The sequence below is a fragment of the Pseudophryne corroboree genome, chromosome 7 (genome assembly GCF_028390025.1).
Source record: "Pseudophryne corroboree isolate aPseCor3 chromosome 7, aPseCor3.hap2, whole genome shotgun sequence".
NCBI lineage: Eukaryota > Metazoa > Chordata > Amphibia > Anura > Myobatrachidae > Pseudophryne > Pseudophryne corroboree.
In genome coordinates, this window is record NC_086450.1 from 349,992,515 (window position 1) to 350,017,165 (window position 24,651).

Here is a 24,651-nt window from a genome sequence, read left to right on the forward strand (position 1 = left end):
GGTGGAGTACCCAGGCCCAGACTGTCCCCTCCCCCCTGTTTTCACTTCCAACACTCCAGAAGGTGGAGCACCCAGACACACACTGTCCTTCCCCTGCTTTCACTTCCAACACTTCAGCAGCACCCAGACACACACTGTCCTCCCTGTTTTCACTTCCAATACTCCATCAACAGCCAGACATAAAATCCTCCCACAATTATTTACCAACATGAACACGAACAAGTGTACCAATACGAACACTACCTGATTGCTCAAGAAATTGATAGTAAACCGCTGCACCCTCCACGGCTGCAGTTGCGTAGCCCCTGGGTGTCACTCAACACCCTACTATTTTTCTCCAATATTTATTTCTGATGGGATACAACTCTGGGAGAAACTGAAAGGGTGTAAACAACATCTTCATCCGGTTGGGAGAAACTTGAACTCAAAAAGAAACCTTTATGTGTGGAAATCCATCCATTTAAGACGTGAGTACGGTACGAACCATCCTCATATACCTCGAAATCTAAGATTGAGAGAAAAGCAATCCCCTCAGACTAGGGATTTACTACACGATACCGCTCTTCCTTTATCTTTGAGGGGCATTGCACCAATCTAGAGGGAATTCCATTACCAAATGGACTAAAGAGACAATTGGAAGACAATCACCTATATTTATACAGACTGAAGTTTCCCCGTATGTGTAAGGCCCCCAAGTGGGTCATTTTAGCTGTGCGCAGTTGAAGTAGCGCTCATCTTTTGTGTATGACTACCTGATTGCTGATCAGGGTCTTCCATTTTTATATTTGCAAAAGCAGAGGCAACAGCTCCCGCACGTATGTGGGTGAAGAGCCAAAGGAGGGAGGGGCCATGCACTACAGCCTGTGCCCCACTTCTCTTACATATATATTGATCCGGTTTTCTTAATGGAGATCCTAGGCTGGGGCCAGACTCCAGGGTGGAGGCCCTGTGAGAGGGAGGGCTGCAGAAAATGCTTATTCCTGCTCTAGGGTGCATAAAACAGAACTTAGAGCAATGGAGGAAGTCAGGGTGCCCACTTCAGGGCTGGTGCCCAGAGGTGACTGCCTTCCATTGTCTCCTGCCTCAGGGCTCAAAAGGCCGCATTTATTTAACCATTTACATGTGTAGCTAAAGCTGATATTAATCCTGCACCCAGCACTCGACAGGCGGTAAGATTGGCTTGTGTGTGGATTTTAAAAGCTTATTAATCAATATTATCTCCGGAGAGGTGGATATGCTCCCTTATTTTGGATGACCCATAGGTTTTATATTTCTTTTGTTTTTACTTCATCCATTGATACCATTTTCATGTTTAATGCTATGACACATAACCTGGCTGTTCACTCTCATATCTTTGAAGTAACAAGCTGTCAGTGATGCTCCTTAACTAATAGATTCAGCTACAAAGGACGCTTCATACATCCAGAAAAAGCAGAAAATGTCTCCCAGGAACAAATATAATTGTGATAGGTAATAAAGCTTGTCTGTCATAGGGAGCCTGGGCCTGATTCTGTGAGTGAGTAAAGCAAAAAAGAGCAAGTTACTGTGCAGGGTAAATACTGGCTGCTTTCGCATGCAGCCCATAAACACTAGACAGATATATTTCTACACAGCAATTTAGATTTAAGTTTGGACACGCCCCTCTCAAATCTATCAGGGCCCATACATCAGGCATCTGTAGGGGCAATTCCCCATCTGCCAATACCTGGGTTGAGTGATCGCGAAATCCAACATGTTGGACAATCTCGATTTACCAATTCTGACTCAAAAATTATCAGAATCGATGGGATCGAAGGGATTTTCAACAGATTGGATTTTAACAATCACCTGACAAATCGCCAATCACTGGAATTCACAGATCTGCCGGTGAATCTGATCACCAAATGATGGATCGGATCAGCATCAGGAAATTCCCACCTCAGAATCATGGTCCCTATGGGGGGGAATTCAATTTTGGCGAGCAGATTTGCCTGGCCAAATTAGCTCAACACCCGCTGTAACGTTTATGGCGGCGGGATCTCGCGCAAAAGTGTTGCTACTCCATAGGGTAACGAGCACTTTTGAGCAAAAGGGGTGCAAATAATTGTATTTAAATGCCACGGCAATTCGCCCCCTTTGCCCACAATTAAATTCCCCCCCCTGACTCTAAAAGGTCCTATGAAGGTCCAGCACGCATAGAAGCATAGATAATTTTATCTTCTGAGCAGATGGCGTGATATTGATATTGAAAGAGATGTATGTTTTATCCTCACAATTTATTTCATGCTTTAAAAATGCAGATTTATGAGTTAATGGAATGCTCTAAATACTAACTTTACATTTCAGTATTACAGCTAATTCTTTCTATTTGCAGCTTTAACCAGTATTTTTAGGTTACAGTCAGATTGTCCTTATTTTTTTATGCAGATGGACGGCAACCAGGCTGAATGCTGTTGAACCATTTCTTCTAGAGGAGAATGTGTCACAGAGAAACACTATGGTCTGTCCAGGGAGCCGGCCAATGACTCCTGAAGAACAATTAGAGGTTATGTTGCATTATGAGGAGGAAATATATAAACAAGAGGAGAAACCATCTCAGCGAGATCTGGAGGTTAGTGCTGAGCTAACTCTTACCTGCATGCTGCTGCAGCCACGTATCGCTGACAGGCTCCTTCTCTGTGCGTCGCCAGCCAGTTACTGCTGTGAAACTCCCGGTGGCATCTCATTTTGCAGCATTGATACCCGCTGGGAGTATCACAGCATCAGCTGATGGGGGACACACAGAGAAGAAGCTGGCCACTGATCCGTGGCTGCAGCAGGGTGCAGGTAAGTTTTCTTTTTATTATTTTCTTTATCAACTTTTTATTTTCTTCAGTGATCTGCCTGTGGTCTATTTAGACACACATGGCTGATCACAGGCAGCATCTCTAACTTCAGCCTTCACTGCCAGTATACAGAAAAGGCAGAGCTAAAGTAGGGGAACTGGAAGGAAGCCTATTAATGCTATCTGAAGATAGCATTATTATCACAGGGCTTCCTCCAGTATTTTATTACAATTTATTTTTAGTAAATTTGGGCAGATTGTATTTTCCATTACAAGTATGAGAAATGCAATATGGGAAAAAAAATGTATACCCACATATTACACTTGAACCATCATCGATTGAAGATTGGATGAAGCAGTCCCTTTATTAAAATGTGCACCATAAAACTACTGTCTACTCTGACAACCAGGAGACGACAGTACTTTCACCCTGAATGCATTGACATATCTATAATGGGTTCAGGGTGTGCGATGCAGGGAGTCCAGGGAGCCCACACCATACAGTACACCTTGCACCCATAACTATACTTACCTCTCCGGAGTCCCACGTTGGCTGGCACTGCGGAACAGCAGAAAATCACTGGGAGAATGGTGCTGTGGCCATTTTCCCAGTGATTTGCACATTGGCTTGCACAGCACCATGTTCTCAGAAACCTCTGCATGCACAGTAGCCTCTGGCACAAAGCCCGTCTACTCCGCTGCCAGAGACAGGAGGGTCTGCACATGGGCACTCTCCTCTCTTATTCCGCCTATGCCTAAATGATAAAATTGTAAAAGTACGTTTGCAGTTCTGTTCCCATTACAGGATAAAACTACACAATCAGAAGTTCTCCTTACAAGAATTATGGTTGTAACATCAACAGATCCTCACAAAGATGCATCTGCATGATTATAACTGTTCTTGACTAGAAGAGAATTTACATAATGACGATGGCACTTTATTTGGAGAAATGCAGTACACAGCACAACTAGGCCAACATGAGTTACTGCCTCAGCTAAATTACTTAGCAGTAAATAACTGGCTATGATCTCGGCTCATCGTAAAATTTGCATACCAAACAATTATGAATCTAAGTTGCTGTAATCAATATCCCATGCCCAAGTAGTGTGGTGTATAAAGCAATCATCCTTAACCTGTGAGTGACAACACAAAGCATTTCTCTGCATGAGGCAGGAGGATTCCTGTGAGTCACATTAACATATTCAGCTATTAAATTCACCTTAAAGAACCATTTTTATGTGTATTGACAACAAATGTATTATTAGACTTTTTTTTAAACAAAATCCTCATTTCAATAAACAGTTATGTTATGAGAAGGGTCTCGGGCTGATTCAAAGGTTGACGCTGTTTCAATGCTTTTGCAGTTTGCCGATGGTTGGAGGACTGTGCATACATCGGAGGCGCAGTGCGTATGTGCCTCCATACAGCAGCGATATCAGTCACAGTGTCTCCTAAGCTGACGCTTGATACCCCTTTCACATGTCCAAAGCCGGATCCCACTCAGGAATTGGAAACGGGTCCTTCCCGTATGGGATCCGGCATTGGATGCTACTGCTGGCTTCCCGACTCGGCAATATGCCGGCCGGGTTGCCATAGCGGTGGGGGGTGGAGCTAGCAGCGGGGGCGGAGGCGGCGCTGGGAGATGAGATCATCTCCGCGCCACCTCTACCTGTTGTAGTGAACGGGTCCCGGGTCGTATCGACCCGGGAGCCCGTTTACGCTGCCACTGACCTGGTATTCAACCCGGGAATAACACTGCTTTATTTCCGGGTTGAATTACCAGGTCAGGCGACCCGGGATTTCGACTATGGCGCTTTCACACCGCACGCCGACTCGGCAATATGCTGGGTCAATACCGGGTTATTTGTGCTGTGTGAAAGGGGTATAATTGACATGCTGCTGGCATTTGGGGCTGATGAGGGGAACATTCCAGAAAATAGTTGGTGTTGACCCCATATTCTGGGCATGGCTGTGTTTCACTGGCCCTGGAAGCTTAGTTTTGCTGAACATCTTGATTATATTGAGGGTTACGCAAATACGCAGATATCTGATGGGCCGGCCAATGATCACACTGTGGATGGGATGCGGTGTCTTCGGATGCACCAGGTAGATCTGAGAATCCGGCAGTGGGTGTGCTTACATCCGGCAGTGGGTGTTCTCAGATACAGTTATGAGCAAATCCAGCCAAAGGCTCAAGTTAGTCCCTGGACTTGTGAGTTGTCAGTGATACAAATGCAGCTTTATCTTACATGAAGGAAGGACACTGTCTCATGCTGCATGTGCAGTTGCACAAAAATACTGGGAAACTCTATTTTAGCACTGCAATTTAGAGTGGAGCCAAGACGTTAGACCCATCACATCTCTAAATCCGTCATTTTAAATGTATTACAGTGCACTGGGGGAAACGTTTGTGCCTTAAGCCTGAAAGGGGTATAAGACTGACAGGAGAGCTCTTGGTGGTGGATTATGGAAGAGAAGCGAAATAATGGTAACTGTACTAAATAGTGAGAAACAAGTAAAAAGTCTTAATAGCACCATCTTAGAAAGAAACTAGGTAGAGGACTGTAACAAGAATATTTCTATACATAATGCTGTATTCTGAACCATATGTAATATTTAGTTAACTACAGTATTGTCATCCCAGACTATGCCTGAATTTATAAATACTACTAGATAGCATTATTCATACATTATTCAGTCTTATCCAGGGTTAACAAAGTGCAGCTCACAGCTGGTATACAAGAATTATGCACCCATACGCCTCATATTCCCAGGGACTTTCTCCTGATGTTATATGCTAAATAACAACATCATTGGTAACTGTTTCAGAGGTATTTTCACTACATACACCATGGGATTCAGAGAGAAATGCTGGCACCCCAGACGAAGGAACAGATGGACACAATCTTAACAATCGTTCCCAGCCAACTTTGGAAAAACCCAGCTCTGGAGAAATTGCTTGAGGAAATAAAGGAAGAGATTGAATATGATTACTACATGAGCCTCAGGAAAAGTATTGGTAAGATTTCATTCTTCATCTGTGGTCATGTTACAGCAAGAAGGTGCACTACCGGCTTACAAATACAATCACTCCTTTACTCAGCACAGTTTTTAATCTCCGTTGTTTTATTTTTTTATTCTTTTTATAATTTATCTGATCAACAAGAGGACTGATCACCAAGAGGGCTGCTGTGTCCAACAGTGATGACTTTGTAAGACAAGCAATTGTCCCATTAAAGTGTGATTTTTATTAACCAACAGTACATCTGCTAAAGTACTGTACAAATTATAAAAAAAAAACCCAGAGCATGTGAACACAGGTAGAACATGCAAACTCCATCTGAGAGTATCCTGGTTGGAGTCAAACTCAAGACCACAGTTCTGCAAAATAGCAGTGCTAATGCTAACCACTAGGGGCCTCATTCAGGTGCGGTTGCACCTGCACCAATCGTTGCAAAGTACCAATTTTCGATACTTTGCGCATGTGCAGGACCCGTTCTGTGTGTGCGTGAATGGGTCTTGCAACGTCAGTGATTGACAGTCCACTGCCATTTGGGGGGGGCGGAGAAGGGGGCAGCAGTGGGCTCGGTTTGGAAAAACAGAGGTGCGTAGCTTTCGTTTAGTGGGAGGGAAGAGGTCAGGTATCTCCGTTCTTAGATGGAGATTTCTGACCTTTGCAACGGGCGGCTTGCACGGCACCATGGATGCTGCAAGCTGCCCGATGGTGGGTGCTTTGATCCGATGTTGCGTACTAGGACACTGCATTTGCTTGTAATAGCCTCCTGCTGCATTACCATACAGCACTATCACTGCTGCTTTCAAGCAAGCAGCAGTGATAGCAAATCCAACTGCACCTAAATGACCCGCCGTACATGTCACCACAATTCCAACCACTGTACTACCATGTCACTACAATGCTAACCACTGTTCCACCATGTCAGTACACTGCTAGTCACTGTATCATCATGCCACTACAATACTAACCCCTATACAACCATGGGCCTAATTCAGACCTGATTGTAACAGCAACCTTGTTAGCAGATGGGCAAAACCATGTGCACTGCAGGGAGGCAGATATAACATGTGCACAGAGAGTTAGATTTAGGAGGAGTGTGTTCAAACTGAAATCTAAAATGCAGTGTAAAAATAAAGCAGCCAGTATTTACCTTGCACAGAAACAATATAACCCACCAAAATCTAACTCTCCCTGCGTATGTTATATCTGACCCCCCCCCCCCCCCCCCCCCCCCCCCGCAGTGCACATGGTTTTGCCCATCTGCTAACAAAGTTGCTGCTACGATCAGGTCTGAATTAGGCCCTATCTCGGCACAATGACACTGTAACCACTGTGCCACCATGTTGCCCACCATAAATAAAAATATTCAGAGACATATTTTATTAATTATTTAGTCCAATTACAGGAATAAATACAATAAAAGTACACCTGTTCCCTCCAGATTTCATGTCAGGGTTCCGAGGAATTTACATACTCGCTATTGTAGTGGCTGATTAACAGGTAATTCTAATAACACCAAGCATACAATTCCAGGTTTTCAGTCTATTGATGATTCCAATCTGTAGCGAGCACTTACCAGATATTATTTGTATAGCACCAAATTATTAACATTTAAATAAAGTTCATGAAGTGTTTACAGACTTTGATAAATGGTCTCAAATGAGAATTATGGGGACTGCAGTATTATGCAATAGTTTGCCTATCACAGTAGATATCTCTCATATCTCCAACATATGGCTTTTGTTACATGCCCCCAAAACTAAAATGTGCCTAAAATCAGGGGTGCCGACAGCTATGGCGAGCCCCGGTAATAGGAGAGGACGTGGCTAACTGGGGAGGTGTGGTCAGGCCCCCTCCTTACAAAAGGAAAATAGCTATTAAGGTACATACACACGATGCGATATGTGCTTACGATTTTTACCCCACTGATAAAGCTAAATATTTATCTTATATATTACCCTTTAAGAGGTCTAAGAACACTGTACGCTATCTACGTAAGAAGTACCGTAAGGGTACGCAAGTTGCGTAACGATCGCTCAACCGTAGTCGAGACGCTCAAGCGTCACGTTCGCTTACGGCCCAGAGATCACAGGCAGGCACGCTATTGCAGACGCTTATAACGTTAAACCTTTATATCTATACCTTTAACAACGAAATATACAGTAAACCTTAGTGTGGTGATAGAGTGTAAATGCAACCTGGTGTAACCTGATTAACTACAAAGCTGCTTGGGCGTCACCGACGCTCAGGGAATACTTAACACTATAAGAAATACACAGATACCTGGGCTTAGGGTCCAAAACCTATTATATGTATTATGACTATTATACTTGCAAAAGAATCACAGAACAAATCATACACTACAATATAACATAGACTAACTAACCAGATAACTACACAGGAAATACAATGCAATACAATACAATACAATCAAGGGAAAATAAGGGAGAAAGAGGGGAGAGAGAGATGGCTTACAATATAACATCAAGACAATATGATTGCGGAGAAAACTTACGCACAAGGGGAAACGATCGCAAGCGCCTCTGGACATCCAGCTCCCGATTATCAGCAATGAGAACCGTTTGAAGAGAAGTGAGTGCTGGATGCCACAGGCTTGTCTTATTTATGCTCCACACACAATACAATTCAATGGTCCCTACAATCTCATTGTTCATTGGACACAGGAATTCGGCTTCGCATTATAACAAAAGGTCATAGGTTGATTCATACAGGTGGGCTGTGACTGTTTCCAACTGTTCAGGTGGGTGGGATACTGGGTTTCCCGCCGCATGACTAAGTAAGAACAAATAATAGTAAATGGACATAAACTTCTTATGTCCATAACTATTCGCACGAGCGATTAATCTGCATCAAACCAACACCGGAATATTGCTATTTAAATACTCTTCCGATGGGTACCAAACACTACTGTATGACCCCTGTTAGACCCTTCGTACAATACAAAGAGGGATCTCTCTGTTCAGGAACATGCTATGTTAACTAAACTTTCCGAATCTATCAAAGGGACCATGATCTACAAAATACATTATTACTGAAAATATGTAACGATTGAGTCGCACGCTACGATCACATAAACTCTACCGTAAATACGCATACCGTGCGCCTGCGGGTGCCCGCGACTGTGAGTATGCGCACGCACGGGAGAGCGTACGCATGCGCAGCACGGACCTGTGTGAGGTGCAAATATGGTAGTGTGCATAGAGATATTTTTCTAACTTTGACACCACTCAAAATTTCAGGACTTTATCCGGGCTTCACCAACTCTGTGGAATGCCCTCCCACGCACAAAAAGACTCACCCCTAGTCTCCAAACCTTTAAACGTTCCATGAAAACTCACCTCTTCAGACAAGCCTATCAAATTCCAGACCCACCCACATAACCTTCAATGCTTCTCTTTCTAATCACATCCTCTCAGTGCAGAACACATAACCTCACATATTTTGTCTTTCTTTGCTCTCACACCCTCCTGACCCTTAGCCAACATTGCTGGGTGGTCATATCATGCAACCCATTAAGAACCTAGCAATCTGTTGGACCATTATGCAATAGGTAGCATCTATCCTTGTGTATCAATGCCTATTTCCCTATAGATTGTAAGCTTGCAAGCAGGGCCCTCCTACCTCTATGTCTGTCCGTTTTGCCCGGTTTGTTCTATTACTGTTGTTCTAATTGTAAAGCACAACGGAATATGCTGTGCTATATAAGAAACTGTTAATAAATAAATAATATAGTCAAAATTGTTAGAAAAGTTAGCACATATTGCACCATGTGTAAATAGCTTGCGATACCGATGCGCGCTCTCACTGGGTTGGTATTGCAAGAAAAAATAGACTGTGTAAGCATGGCAATTGTAACTATATTGTGTACAATATAGTTTCTAGTATAGTCAAATTGTACATAGCCAAAATTGCACCATGGCCCTCATTCCGAGTTGTTCGCTCGCAAGCTGCTTTTAGCAGCTTTACACACGCTAAGCTGCCGCCTACTGGGAGTGAATCTTAGCTTCTTAAAATTGCGAACGAAAGATTTGCAATATAGCGAAAAGACATCTCTGTGCAGTTTCTGAGTAGCTCGAGACTTACTCGGCATCTGCGATCAGTTCAGTGCTTGTCGTTCCTGGTTTGACGTCATAAACACACCCAGCGTTCGCCCAGACACTCCTCCGTTTCTCCATCCACTCCCGCGGTTTTCCCAGAAACGGTAGCGTTTTTTCGCACACACCCATAAAACGTCCAGTTTCCGCCCAGAAACACCCACTTCCTGTCAATCACATTACGATCACCAGAACGAAGAAAAAACCGTGAGTAAAAAACCTAACTGCATAGCAAATTTACTTGGCGCAGTCGCACTGTGGACATTGCGCATGCGCACTAAGCGGAAAATCGCTGCGATGCAAAGAAATTTACCGAGCGAACAACTCGGATTGACCCCCCATGTGTATAGTCAACATTTGTGGTTTGTTCTGGGCTCCGGGGAGTTTAAGGGAAATCGCAAAGTAAAAATTGGTATTTAGGCAGAATCGCACCGTGTGTATGTACCTTTAGTTGTGGGGGGGAGGGGGGGTGCATCTATGTCCGATTTGGTGTGCGGCGGAGGGAGGCAGCTGCGATCGTCACCCCACCGCATATAAGAGAAAGGCGTGTGCTGTGTGGGGGGAGAGAGGGTGCTGAAATAGTCAGCCTCTCTCCCTGCCTGCCCGCAATCTGCAACGGGAAAGGTGTGTGGAGGGGGGGGTGCAGGACCTGGGCCCCTGTCAGGCCTCCCCAACAGACCCAGGGTGGGGTAAATAGTGTAAACCCCTCCCCCCCCCCACCTCGCCACCACTGCCTGAAATATGCTGAAAAGTTGTTTCCGCAAGGTTCCAGGCTTGATAAATACCGTAGGCCCATAGTCTTCTTTTTAGACTTATATAACCATATTTCACTCTAGCTTTTACTTTATATGCTACGTGTAGGGATATTTATTTCATTACAAGGATATACAGTGGGATGTTTTCCTTTGCAGGCATCTAGAAAATAGAATCGTACACAAATAAAATGTTTTTCTCTCTATTGGCCCACAATTAATATTCAGCAACAGTCCAGTTCACCGGGACTGCCCTCAGACATCGAGGTTGACAATTCAAATTGTGATTGATAAATCAATGACTAGATAGGCTGATTAATTAGTAGCCATGTAATTTCTCTGCAGATGAAGCAGTTCTTTGATCTTTGATCTTTTCAAACTGAAATCAAGAGATGACGTGAAGGATATTAACATTTCAAGCACCATCCAAAATTCATAACATTCAACCCAATACCGTGTCTGACCTATTTACAGATATCCAAGATTACACTGGAAAAACAAAGCGAACAAATTAAACACCCATTTATCACATCAATTTGTTTCTTCAAAATGGAAATGAAATAGTGTCCGTGTTTGAAATAACATATACTAATGGTCTGAGGTTACAATGTGTAAATAGCTTTTGGCATACAGCTTTTATAAATGTGTCCCTCCGTTGTTGTTCAGATGCTGTAGATATTTACTGTTTTTTGTGGCTTTATCAGACGCATGCAGCTTCCCAATAGATTTGTGACATTCTAAAGGTTACGTGGGAGCTTCACACAATTTATTTAGCTATTTCATATCTTCTGTTTATTTTATTGCACAGTGCTAGTGATAACCATTACAAAAGATAGTGTTCCACTTAAATCAGCTGACGCCAAACCAGACTGTGCACAAAAATTTACAGGTGGTCAAAAGATTATACCCTTGGTACTCGCCCCTTCCATTTAGACTGTAAGCTCCATGATTAGGACCCGTCTCCCTCCTGTTCTCATTACCTACTTCTCTTACACACCAGCTGCGCTCTACACCTCCTCCTTGGGCTCTCTTACACCGGACTCCACTGTCTTTGTCTGCGCCTATATTAATGGGTACAGGTTTCAACCCACGCTGAATATTTCCATTGCACCAGTGGCTGTGTGGAGAGCTGTAGTGCTTTTTGTTATGGGATGTAGTTAATATTCCGGCACCATCCTGATGGTCGAAATGTTGGCAGCGGCATCCCAACAGTCAGAATCACAACGGATCCTGATAGTAAGTACTGGGATTATGGTTACAGTTAGGCTGCGAGGGGGTTAGGCTATGGGGGGAGGGGGCAGTTAGGGTTAGACTGCGTGAGGGGATGGTTAGGGTCTGGCTGCAGTTGGGGTGGGTTAGGATTAGGATAAGGGTTAAAATACTCATCAGGATCTGTCAGCATGCTGACCATCAAGATGAAGACTGCTGGGATATCGATACCATCCCTTTGTTACTTTTTATTATTATTTAATTAGCGTTCACATATTCCGCAGCGCTTTCCAGAGAATATTTGGCCATTCACAACAATCCCTTCCCCAGTGGAGTTTATAATCTATATACCTTATCACATGTACACGAACATACACTTTCTCTAACGTCCTAGTGGATGCTGGGGACTCCGTCAGGACCATGGGGATTAGCGGCTCCGCAGGAGACAGGGCACAAAAATAAAGCTTTAGGATCAGGTGGTGTGCACTGGCTCCTCCCCCTATGACCCTCCTCCAAGCTTCAGTTAGGTTTTTGTGCCCGTCCGAGCAGGGTGCAATCTAGGTGGCTCTCCTAAAGAGCTGCTTAGAAAAAGTTTTTTAGGTTTTTTATTTTCAGTGAGTCCTGCTGGCAACAGGCTCACTGCATCGAGGGACTTAGGGGAGAGAAGTGAACTCACCTGCGTGCAGGATGGATTGGCTTCTTAGGCTACTGGACACCATTAGCTCCAGAGGGAGTCGGAACACAGGTCTCACCCTGGGGTTCGTCCCGGAGCCGCGCCGCCGACCCCCCTTGCAGATGCCGAAGATGGAAGAGGTCCAGAAGCAGGCGGCAGAAGACTTTTCAGTCTTCCTGAGGTAGCGCACAGCACTGCAGCTGTGCGCCATTGTTGTCAGCACACTTCACACAGCGGTCACGGAGGGTGCACGGCGTTGGGGGGGCGCCCTGGGCAGCAATGTATAATACCTTTTTATGGCTAAAAATACATCACATATAGCCCTTGAGGCTATATGGATGTATTTAACCCCTGCCAGATCTCACAGATTCCAGAGAAGAGCCCGCCGAAATAGGGGGCGGGGCTTATTCTCCTCAGCACACAGCGCCATTTTCCTGCTCAGCTCCGCTGTGAGGAAGGCTCCCAGGACTCTCCCCTGCACTGCACTACAGAAACAGGGTAAAACAGAGAGGGGGGGCACTTTTTTTGGCGATATTAATATATTTAAGCTGCTATAAGGATACAACACTTATATAGGGTTGTTCCCATATATATTATAGCGCTTGGGTGTGTGCTGGCAAACTCTCCCTCTGTCTCCCCAAAGGGCTAGTGGGGTCCTGTCTTCAATAGAGCATTCCCTGTGTGTCTGCTGTGTGTCGGTACGTGTGTGTCGACATGTATGAGGACGATGTTGGTGTGGAGGCAGAGCAATTGCCGGTAATGGTGATGTCACCCCCTAGGGAGTCGACACCGGAATGGATGGCTTTGTTTATGGAATTACGTGATAATGTCAGCACATTACAAAAATCAGTTGACGACATGAGACGGCCGTCAAACCAGTTGGTACCTGCCCAGGCGTCTCAGACACCGTCAGGGGCTGTAAAACGCCCTTTACCTCAGTCGGTCGATACAGACCCAGACACGGACACTGAATCTAGTGTCGACGGTGAAGAAACAAACGTATTTTCTAGTAGGGCCACACGTTATATGATCACGGCAATGAAGGAGACATTGCATATCTCTGATACTACAAGTACCACAAAAAGGGGTATTATGTGGGGGGTGAAAAAACTACCTGTAGTTTCTCTATCGTCCTAAGTGGATGCTGGGGTTCCTGAAAGGACCATGGGGAATAGCGGCTCCGCAGGAGACAGGGCACAAAAAAGTAAAGCTTTACTAGGTCAGGTGGTGTGCACTGGCTCCTCCCCCCATGACCCTCCTCCAGACTCCAGTTAGATTTTGTGCCCGAACGAGAAGGGTGCAATCTAGGTGGCTCTCCTAAAGAGCTGCTTAGAGAAAGTTTAGTTTAGGTTTTTTTCTTTACAGTGAGTCCTGCTGGCAACAGGATCACTGCAACGTGGGACTTAGGGGGAAAGTAGTAAACTCACCTGCATGCAGAGTGGATTTGCTGCTTGGCTACTGGACACCATTAGCTCCAGAGGGATCGAACACAGGCCCAGCCGTGGAGTCCGGTCCCGGAGCCGCGCCGCCGACCCCCTTGCAGATGCTGAAGCGTGAAGAGGTCCGGAAACCGGCGGCTGAAGACTCCTCAGTCTTCATAAGGTAGCGCACAGCACTGCAGCTGTGCGCCATTTTCCTCTCAGCACACTTCACTGGGCAGTCACTGAGGGTGCAGAGCGCTGGGGGGGGGCGCTCTGAGAGGCAAATATAAACCTTATACAAGGCTAAAAATACCTCACATATAGCCCATAGGGGCTATATGGAGATATTTAACCCCTGCCTGACTGGAAAAATAGCGGGAGAAGAACCCGCCGAAAAAGGGGCGGGGCCTATCTCCTCAGCACACGGCGCCATTTTCTGTCACAGCTCCGCTGGTCAGAACGGCTCCCAGGTCTCTCCCCTGCACTGCACTACAGAAACAGGGTAAAACAGAGAGGGGGGGCACATTAATGGCTATATATATATATATTAAAGCAGCTATAAGGGAGCACTTAATATAAGGATATCCCTTGTATATATAGCGCTTTGTGGTGTGTGCTGGCAGACTCTCCCTCTGTCTCCCCAAAAGGGCTAGTGGGTCCTGTCTTCATTAGAGCATTCCCTGTGAGTTTGCGGTGTGTGTCGGTACGTGGTGTCGACATGTATGAGGACGATATTGGTGTGGAGGCGGAGCAATTGCCAAATATGCAGATGTCACCCCCCAGGGGGTCGACACCAGAATGGATGCCTTTATTTGTGGAATTACGTGATGGTTTATCTTCCCTTAAACAGTCTGTTGAGGACATGAGGCGGCCGGACAATCAATTAATGCCTGTCCAGGCGCCTCAAACACCGTCAGGGGCTGTAAAACGCCCTTTGCCTCAGTCGGTCGACACAGACCCAGACACGGGCACTGATTCCAGTGACGACGGTAGAAATTCAAACGTATTTTCCAGTAGGGCCACACGTTATATGATTTTGGCAATGAAGGAGACGTTACATTTAGCTGATACTACAGATACCGTAAAACAGGGTATTATGTATGGTGTGAAAAAACTACAAACAGTTTTTCCTGAATCAGAAGAATTAAATGACGTGTGTGATGAAGCGTGGGTTGCTCCTGATAAAAAGTTGATAATTTCAAAAAAGTTATTGGCATTATACCCTTTCCCGCCAGAGGTTAGGGCGCGCTGGGAAACACCCCCTAAGGTGGACAAGGCGCTCACACGCTTATCCAAACAAGTGGCGTTACCCTCTCCTGAGACGGCCGCACTTAAGGATCCATCAGATAGAAAGATGGAAGTTATTCAAAAGAATATATACACACATGCAGGTGTTATACTACGACCAGCTATAGCAACTGCCTGGATGTGCAGTGCTGGAGTAGTTTGGTCAGAATCCCTGATTGAAAATATTGATACCCTAGATAGGGACAATGTTTTACTGTCGTTAGAACAAATAAAGGATGCATTTATCTATATGCGTGATGCACAGAGGGATATTTGCACACTGGCATCTCGGGTGAGTGCTATGTCCATTTCAGCCAGAAGAGCCTTATGGACACGACAGTGGACAGGCGATGCAGATTCAAAACGTCACATGGAGGTTTTGCCGTATAAAGGGGAGGAGTTATTTGGAGTTGGTCTATCAGACTTGGTGGCCACGGCTACTGCCGGGAAATCCACTTTTTTACCTCAAGTCACTCCCCAACAGAGAAAGGCACCGACCTTTCAACCGCAGCCTTTTCGCTCCTACAAAAATAAGAGAGCAAAGGGCTTGTCGTACCTGCCACGAGGCAGAGGAAGAGGGAAGAGACACCAACAGGCAGCTCCTTCCCAGGAACAGAAGCCCTCCCCGGCTCCTGCAAAAACCTCAGCATGACGCTGGGGCCTCTCAAGCGGACTCGGGGACAGTGGGGGGCCGTCTCAAAAATTACAGCGCGCAGTGGGCTCACTCGCAGGTAGACCCCTGGATCCTGCAGATAATATCTCAGGGGTACAGGTTGGAATTAGAGACGGATCCTCCTCATCGTTTCCTGAAGTCTGCCTTACCAACCGTCTCTTCCGAAAGGGAGAGGGTGTTGGAAGCCATTCACAAGCTGTACGCTCAGCAGGTGATAGTCAAAGTACCCCTATTACAACAAGGAAAGGGGTATTATTCCACTCTATTTGTGGTACCGAAGCCGGATGGCTCGGTAAGGCCTATTCTAAATCTGAAGTCCTTGAACCTCTACATAAAGAAGTTCAAGTTCAAGATGGAGTCACTCAGAGCAGTGATAGCGAACCTGGAAGAAGGGGACTTTATGGTATCCTTGGACATCAAGGATGCGTATCTACACGTTCCGATTTACCCCGCACACCAGGGGTACCTCAGGTTCATTGTTCAAAACTGTCACTATCAGTTTCAGACGCTGCCGTTCGGATTGTCCACGGCGCCTCGGGTCTTTACCAAGGTAATGGCCGAGATGATGATTCTTCTTCGAAGAAAAGGCGTATTAGTTATCCCATACTTGGACGATCTCCTAATAAGGGCAAGGTCCAGAGAACAGCTGGAGACAGCTTTAGCACTATCTCAAGAGGTGCTAAGACAACACGGGTGGATTCTGAATATTCCAAAATCCCATTTAATCCCGACAACTCGTCTGCTGTTCCTAGGAATGATTCTGGACACGGTTCAGAAAAAGGTTTTCCTTCCAGAGGAAAAAGCCAAGGAGTTATCCGATCTGGTCAGGAACCTCCTAAAACCAGGAAAAGTGTCAGTACATCAATGCACAAGAGTCCTGGGAAAAATGGTGGCTTCTTACGAAGCAATTCCATTCGGCAGATTCCATGCAAGAATATTCCAAAGGGATCTGTTGGACAAATGGTCAGGGTCGCATCTGCAGATGCACCTGCGAATAACCCTGTCACCAAAGACAAGGGTGTCACTTCTGTGGTGGTTGCAGAAGGCTCACCTATTAGAAGGCCGCAGATTCGGCATTCAGGATTGGATCCTGGTGACCACGGACGCCAGCCTGAGAGGCTGGGGAGCAGTCACACAAGGAAGAAACTTCCAGGGAGTATGGACGAGTCTGGAAAAGTCTCTTCACATAAACATTCTGGAACTAAGAGCAATCTACAATGCTCTAAGCCAGGCGGAACTTCTCCTGCAAGGAAAGCCGGTGTTGATTCAGTCGGACAACATCACGGCGGTCGCCCATGTAAACAGGCAGGGCGGCACAAGAAGCAGGAGTGCAATGGCAGAAGCTGCCAAGATTCTTCGCTGGGCGGAGAATCACGTGATAGCACTGTCAGCAGTGTTCATCCCGGGCGTGGACAACTGGGAAGCAGACTTCCTCAGCAGACACGATCTTCATCCGGGAGAGTGGGGTCTACATCCAGAAGTCTTCAACATGTTAATAGACCGTTGGGAAAGACCAATTGTAGACATGATGGCGTCTCGCCTCAACAAGAAACTGGACAAATATTGCGCCAGGTCAAGAGATCCACAGGCAATAGCTGTGGACGCACTGGTAACTCCTTGGGTGTACCAGTCAGTGTATGTGTTTCCTCCTCTGCCGCTCATACCAAAGGTATTGAAGATCATACGGCAAAGAAGAGTAAGAACAATACTAGTGGTTCCGGATTGGCCGAGAAGGACTTGGTATCCGGAACTTCAAGAGATGCTCACGGACGAACCGTGGCCTCTACCTCTGAGAAGGGACCTGCTACAGCAGGGTCCCTGTCTTTTTCAAGACTTACCGCGGCTGCGTTTGACGGCATGGCGGTTGAACGCCAGATCCTAAAAGGGAAAGGCATTCCAGAAGAAGTCATTCCTACCTTGATTAAGGCACGGAAGGAAGTCACCGTGAAACATTATCACCGCATTTGGCGAAAATATGTAGCGTGGTGCGAGGATCGGAAGGTTCCGACGGAGGAATTCCAACTGGGTCGTTTCCTACATTTCCTGCAATCAGGATTATCTATGGGTCTCAAATTGGGATCCATTAAGGTTCAAATTTCGGCCCTGTCAATATTCTTCCAAAAAGAATTGGCCTCTGTCCCTGAGGTCCAGACTTTTGTCAAGGGAGTACTGCATATACAGCCTCCTGTGGTGCCTCCGGTGGCACCGTGGGATCTAAATGTAGTTTTAGATTTCCTCAAATCCCATTGGTTTGAACCATTGAAAAAGGTGGATTTGAAATATCTCACATTGAAAGTGACTATGTTACTAGCCCTGGCCTCTGCCAGGAGAGTATCTGAATTGGCGGCTTTATCTTATAAAAGTCCTTATCTAATCTTCCATTCGGATAGGGCAGAACTGCGGACTCGTCCGCATTTTCTCCCTAAAGTGGTATCAGCATTTCATCTGAACCAACCTATTGTGGTGCCTGCGGCCACTAGCGACTTGGAGGACTCCAAGTTGTTGGACGTTGTCAGAGCCTTAAAAATATACATTGCAAGGACGGCTGGAGTCAGAAAATCTGACTCGCTGTTTATATTGTATGCACCCAACAAGTTGGGCGCACCTGCTTCTAAGCAGTCGATTGCTCGTTGGATTTGTAACACAATTCAACTTGCACATTCTGTGGCAGGCCTGCCACAGCCTAAAACTGTAAAAGCCCACTCCACAAGGAAGGTGGGCTCATCTTGGGCGGCTGCCCGAGGGGTCTCGGCATTACAACTCTGCCGAGCAGCTACGTGGTCGGGGGAGAACACGTTTGTAAAATTTTACAAATTTGATACCCTGGCAAAGGAGGACCTGGAGTTCTCTCATTCGGTGCTGCAGAGTCATCCGCACTCTCCCGCCCGTTTGGGAGCTTTGGTATAATCCCCATGGTCCTTTCAGGAACCCCAGCATCCACTTAGGACGATAGAGAAAATAAGAATTTACTTACCGATAATTCTATTTCTCGGAGTCCGTAGTGGATGCTGGGCGCCCATCCCAAGTGCGGATTATCTGCAATACTTGTACATAGTTATTGTTAACTAATTCGGGTTATTGTTAAGGAGCCATCTTTAAGAGGCCCTTTCTGTTGTCATACTGTTAACTGGGTTTAGATCACAAGTTGTACGGTGTGATTGGTGTGGCTGGTATGAGTCTTACCCGGGATTCAAAATGCCTCCCTTATTGTGTATGCTCGTCCGGGCACAGTACCTAACTGGAGTCTGGAGGAGGGTCATGGGGGGAGGAGCCAGTGCACACCACCTGACCTAGTAAAGCTTTACTTTTTTGTGCCCTGTCTCCTGCGGAGCCGCTATTCCCCATGGTCCTTTCAGGAACCCCAGCATCCACTACGGACTCCGAGAAATAGAATTATCGGTAAGTAAATTCTTATTTTTTCCTGAATCAGAGGAATTGAATGATGTATGTGATGAAGCGTGGGTTAACCCAGATAGAAAAGGGCTAATTTCTAAAAAGTTATTGGCATTATACCCTTTCCCGCCAGAGGTTAGGGCGCGCTGGGAAACACCCCCTAAGGTGGATAAGGCGCTCACACGCTTATCAAAACAAGTGGCGTTACCGTCTCCTGATACGGCCGCCCTCAAGGATCCAGCTGATAGGAGGCTGGAAACTACTCTAAAAAGTATATACACACATACTGGTGTTATACTGCGACCAGCCATCGCCTCAGCCTGGATGTGCAGTGCTGGAGTGGTCTGGTCGGATTCCCTGACTGAAAATATTGATACCCTGGATAGGGACAGTATTTTACAGACTTTAGAGCAATTAAAGGATGCTTTTCTTTATATGCGAGATGCTCAGAGGGATATTTGCACTCTGGCATCGAGAGTAAGTGCGATGTCCATATCTGCCAGAAGAAGTTTATGGACACGACAGTGGTCAGGTGATGCGGATTCCAAACGGCATATGGAAGTATTGCCGTATAAAGGGGAGGAATTATTTGGCGTCGGTCTATCGGATTTGGTGGCCACGGCAACTGCCGGGAAATCCACCTTTTTACCTCAGACCCCCTCCCAACAGAAAAAGACACCGTCTTTTCACCCGCAGTCCTTTCGGTCCTATAAGAACAATCGGGCAAAAGGACAGTCATATCTGCCCCGAGGCAGAGGAAAGGGTAAAAGAGGGCAGCAAGCAGCTCCTTCCCAGGAACAGAAGCCCTCCGCGGGTTCTGCAAAGCCCTCAGCATGACGCTGGGGCTTTACAAGCGGACTCAGGAGCGGTGGGGGGTCGACTCAAGAATTTCAGCGCGCAGTGGGCTTGCTCACAGGTGGACCCCTGGATCCTGCAGGTAGTATCTCAGGGTTACAGGTTGGAATTCGAGAAGTCTCCCCCTCGCCGGTTCCTAAAGTCTGCTTTGCCAACGTCTCCCTCAGACAGGGCGACGGTATTGGAAGCCATTCACAAGCTGTTTTCTCAGCAGGTGATAGTCAAGGTACCCCTCCTACAACAGGGAAAGGGGTATTACTCCACGCTATTTGTGGTACCGAAGCCGGACGGCTCGGTAAGACCTATTCTAAATCTGAAATCTTTGAACCTGTACATACAAAAATTCAAGTTCAAGATGGAATCACTCAGAGCAGTGATAGCGAATCTGGAAGAAGGGGACTTTATGGTGTCCCTGGACATAAAAGATGCTTACCTGCATGTCCCAATTTGCCCTTCACATCAAGGGTACCTCAGGTTCGTGGTGCAAAACTGTCATTATCAGTTTCAGACGCTGCCGTTTGGATTGTCCACGGCACCTCGGGTCTTTACCAAGGTAATGGCCGAAATGATGATTCTTCTGCGAAGAAGAGACGTATTAATTATCCCTTACTTGGACGATCTCCTGATAAGGGCAAGGTCCAGAGAACAGCTGGAGGACGGAGTAGCACTAACCCAAGTAGTGCTGCAACAACACGGGTGGATTCTGAATTTCCCAAAATCTCAGTTGACCCCGACAACACGTCTGCTGTTCCTGGGAATGATTCTGGACACGGTTCAGAAAAAGGTGTTTCTTCCGGAGGAGAAAGCCAAGGAGTTATCCGAACTTGTCAGGAACCTCCTAAAACCAGGAAAAGTGTCTGTGCATCAATGCACAAGAGTCCTGGGAAAGATGGTGGCTTCTTACGAAGCAATCCCATTCGGCAGATTCCACGCACGAACTTTTCAGTGGGATCTGCTGGACAAATGGTCCGGATCGCATCTGCAGATGCATCAGCGGATAACCTTATCGCCACGGACAAGGGTGTCTCTTCTGTGGTGGTTACAGAGTGCTCATCTGTTAGAAGGCCGCAGATTCGGCATACAGGACTGGGTCCTGGTGACCACGGATGCCAGTCTGAGAGGCTGGGGAGCGGTCACACAGGGAAGAAACTTCCAGGGAGTATGGTCAAGCCTGGAGATGTCTCTTCACATAAATATACTGGAGCTAAGAGCGATTTACAATGCTCTAAGCCTGGCAAAACCCCTGCTTCAGGGTCAGCCGGTGTTGATCCAGTCGGACAACATCACGGCAGTCGCCCACGTAAACAGACAGGGCGGCACAAGAAGCAGGAGAGCAATGGCAGAAGCTGCAAGGATTCTTCGCTGGGCGGAAGATCATGTGATAGCACTGTCAGCAGTGTTCATTCCGGGAGTGGACAACTGGGAAGCAGACTTCCTCAGCAGACACGATCTACACCCGGGAGAGTGGGGACTTCATCCAGAAGTCTTCCACATGATTGTGAACCGTTGGGAAAAACCAAAGGTGGATATGATGGCGTCTCGCCTCAACAAAAAACTGGACAGGTATTGCGCCAGGTCAAGAGACCCTCAGGCAATAGCTGTGGACGCTCTGGTAACACCGTGGGTGTTCCAGTCAGTGTATGTGTTTCCTCCTCTGCCTCTCATACCCAAAGTACTGAGAATTATACGGCAAAGGGGAGTAAGAACGATACTCGTGGCTCCGGATTGGCCAAGAAGAACTTGGTACCCGGAACTTCAGGAGATGCTCACGGAAAATCCGTGGCCTCTACCTCTAAGACGGGACCTGATTCAGCAGGGACCGTGTCTATTCCAAGACTTACCGCGGCTGCGTTTGACGGCGTGGCGGTTGAACGCCGAATTCTAAGGGAAAAAGGCATTCCGGAAGAGGTCATTCCTACACTGGTTAAAGCCAGGAAGGAGGTGACTGCACAACATTATCACCGCATTTGGAGAAAATATGTTGCGTGGTGCGAGGCCAGGAAGGCCCCCACGGAGGAATTTCAATTGGGTCGATTCCTACATTTCCTGCAAACAGGATTGTCTATGGGCCTCAAGTTGGGGTCCATTAAGGTTCAAATTTCGGCCCTGTCGATTTTCTTCCAGAAAGAATTGGCTTCAGTTCCTGAAGTCCAGACTTTTGTAAAAGGAGTACTACATATACAGCCCCCGGTTGTGCCCCCAGTGGCTCCGTGGGACCTTAATGTAGTTTGGGATTTTCTCAAATCCCATTGGTTTGAGCCACTCAAATCGGCGGATTTGAAATATCTTACATGGAAAGTAACCATGCTACTGGCCCTGGCTTCAGCCAGGAGAGTGTCAGAATTGGCGGCTTTATCGTATAAAAGCCCATATCTGATTTTCCATTCGGACAGGGCAGAACTGCGGACGCGTCCTCATTTTCTGCCTAAGGTGGTGTCAGCGTTTCACCTGAACCAGCCTATTGTGGTGCCTGCGGCTACTAGCGATTTGGAGGATTCCAAGTTGCTGGACGTTGTCAGGGCATTGAAAATATATATTTCAAGGACGGCTGGAGTCAGAAAATCTGACTCGCTGTTTATACTGTATGCACCCAACAAGCTGGGTGCTCCTGCTTCTAAGCAGACGATTGCTCGTTGGATTTGTAGCACAATTCAACTTGCACATTCTGTGGCAGGCCTGCCACAGCCTAAATCTGTCAAGGCCCATTCCACAAGGAAGGTGGGCTCATCCTGGGCGGCTGCCCGAGGGGTCTCGGCATTACAACTCTGCCGAGCAGCTACGTGGTCGGGGGAGAACACGTTTGTAAAATTCTACAAATTTGATACCCTGGCTAAAGAGGACCTGGAGTTCTCTCATTCGGTGCTGCAGAGTCATCCGCACTCTCCCGCCCGTTTGGGAGCTTTGGTATAATCCCCATGGTCCTGACGGAGTCCCCAGCATCCACTAGGACGTTAGAGAAAATAAGATTTTACTTACCGATAAATCTATTTCTCGTAGTCTGTAGTGGATGCTGGGCGCCCATCCCAAGTGCGGATTGTCTGCAATACTTGTACATAGTTATTGTTACAAAAAAATCGGGTTGTTCTTGTTGTGAGCCGTCTGTTCAGAGGCTCCTACGTTGTCATACTGTTAACTGGGTTCAGATCACAAGTTGTACGGTGTGATTGGTGTGGCTGGTATGAGTCTTACCCGGGATTCAAAATCCTTCCTTATTGTGTACGCTCGTCCGGGCACAGTATCCTAACTGAGGCTTGGAGGAGGGTCATAGGGGGAGGAGCCAGTGCACACCACCTGATCCTAAAGCTTTATTTTTGTGCCCTGTCTCCTGCGGAGCCGCTAATCCCCATGGCCCTGACGGAGTCCCCAGCATCCACTACGGACTACGAGAAATAGATTTATCGGTAAGTAAAATCTTATTTTTACACTAGGGTTAATTTTTGCTGGGAACCAGTTAACCTACCAGTATATTTTTGGATTGTGGGAGGAAACCAGAGTACCCATAGGAAGCACACAAAAGCACAGGGAGTATATACAAACTCCACACAGTTTTGGTCATGGTAGGAATCAAACCCATGACTTGCTGTGAGGCAGTAATGCTAACCATTACGCTGTAGGTGCTGCCCGACAGTATTGTACTGTTATCTTTATTGTAATGTTGTACCCTGTACCGTCTTGTTGTTTGCCCTCTTGCATTGAGTTTGTAGTGCTCCTGGTTTACATACCTGATTTTCTTATCTGATGGAGTCCCATCTGACACTTCATCCCTTCCATGGATGGGGTCTTGTTCGGTTCCGATCACTGTTTGTGGCTGATGCAGAGTTGACATTCAGCATGTCAACACTGATGTAGTGTCAACATGGCCGACATTTGTACAGTATCCCTAACACTAATCCTAACCCTAGTCCTATCGCTTCCAATAACTATAATGCTAATATCAACATTTTCACAGTCATACGTTGACATTTTGTCCATTTGGACATTTTGCAGATGTCAGCATATTAAATGTTAAAAATTCAGCCATGTTGACATCATAACATTTGACATTCTGATTCGACATCCTGACTGGATACCAAGTCTATGTATAATAACTGGTTATTATGAATTTGAACATATCCAACTTTTAAAAAGAAGCATTTTATATATTAACTTACCATTGTTTACTTCATGCAACCTCAAGCTATTTTTCTCATACGTCCTAGAGGATGCTGGGGTCACTTAAAAAACCATGGGGTATAGACGGGATCCGCAGGAGACATGGGCACTTTAAGACTTTCAAAGGGTGTGACCTGGCTCCTCCCTCTATGCCCCTCCTCCAGACTCCAGTTTAGAATCTGTGCCCAAGCAGACTGGATGCACTCTGAGGAGCTCTACTGAGTTTCTCTGAAAATACTTATGTTAGGTTTTTATTTTCAGGGAGAACTGCTGGCAATAGTCTCCCTGCTTCGTGGGACTT

General features: G+C 46.4%; 1 protein-coding gene across 1 annotated transcript in view; it reads left to right on the plus strand.

Annotated features, from left to right (window-relative positions):
* DNAH3 (dynein axonemal heavy chain 3) overlaps positions 1–24,651 on the plus strand; it is a 952,415-nt gene that overhangs the window by 204,063 nt on the left and 723,701 nt on the right. The window contains exons 4-6 of the mRNA XM_063934423.1: positions 1,401–1,470; positions 2,407–2,590; positions 5,634–5,823. Of these exons, the coding sequence (XP_063790493.1) occupies positions 1,401–1,470; positions 2,407–2,590; positions 5,634–5,823 (444 nt within the window). The remainder of the gene's footprint in view (positions 1–1,400; positions 1,471–2,406; positions 2,591–5,633; positions 5,824–24,651) is intronic.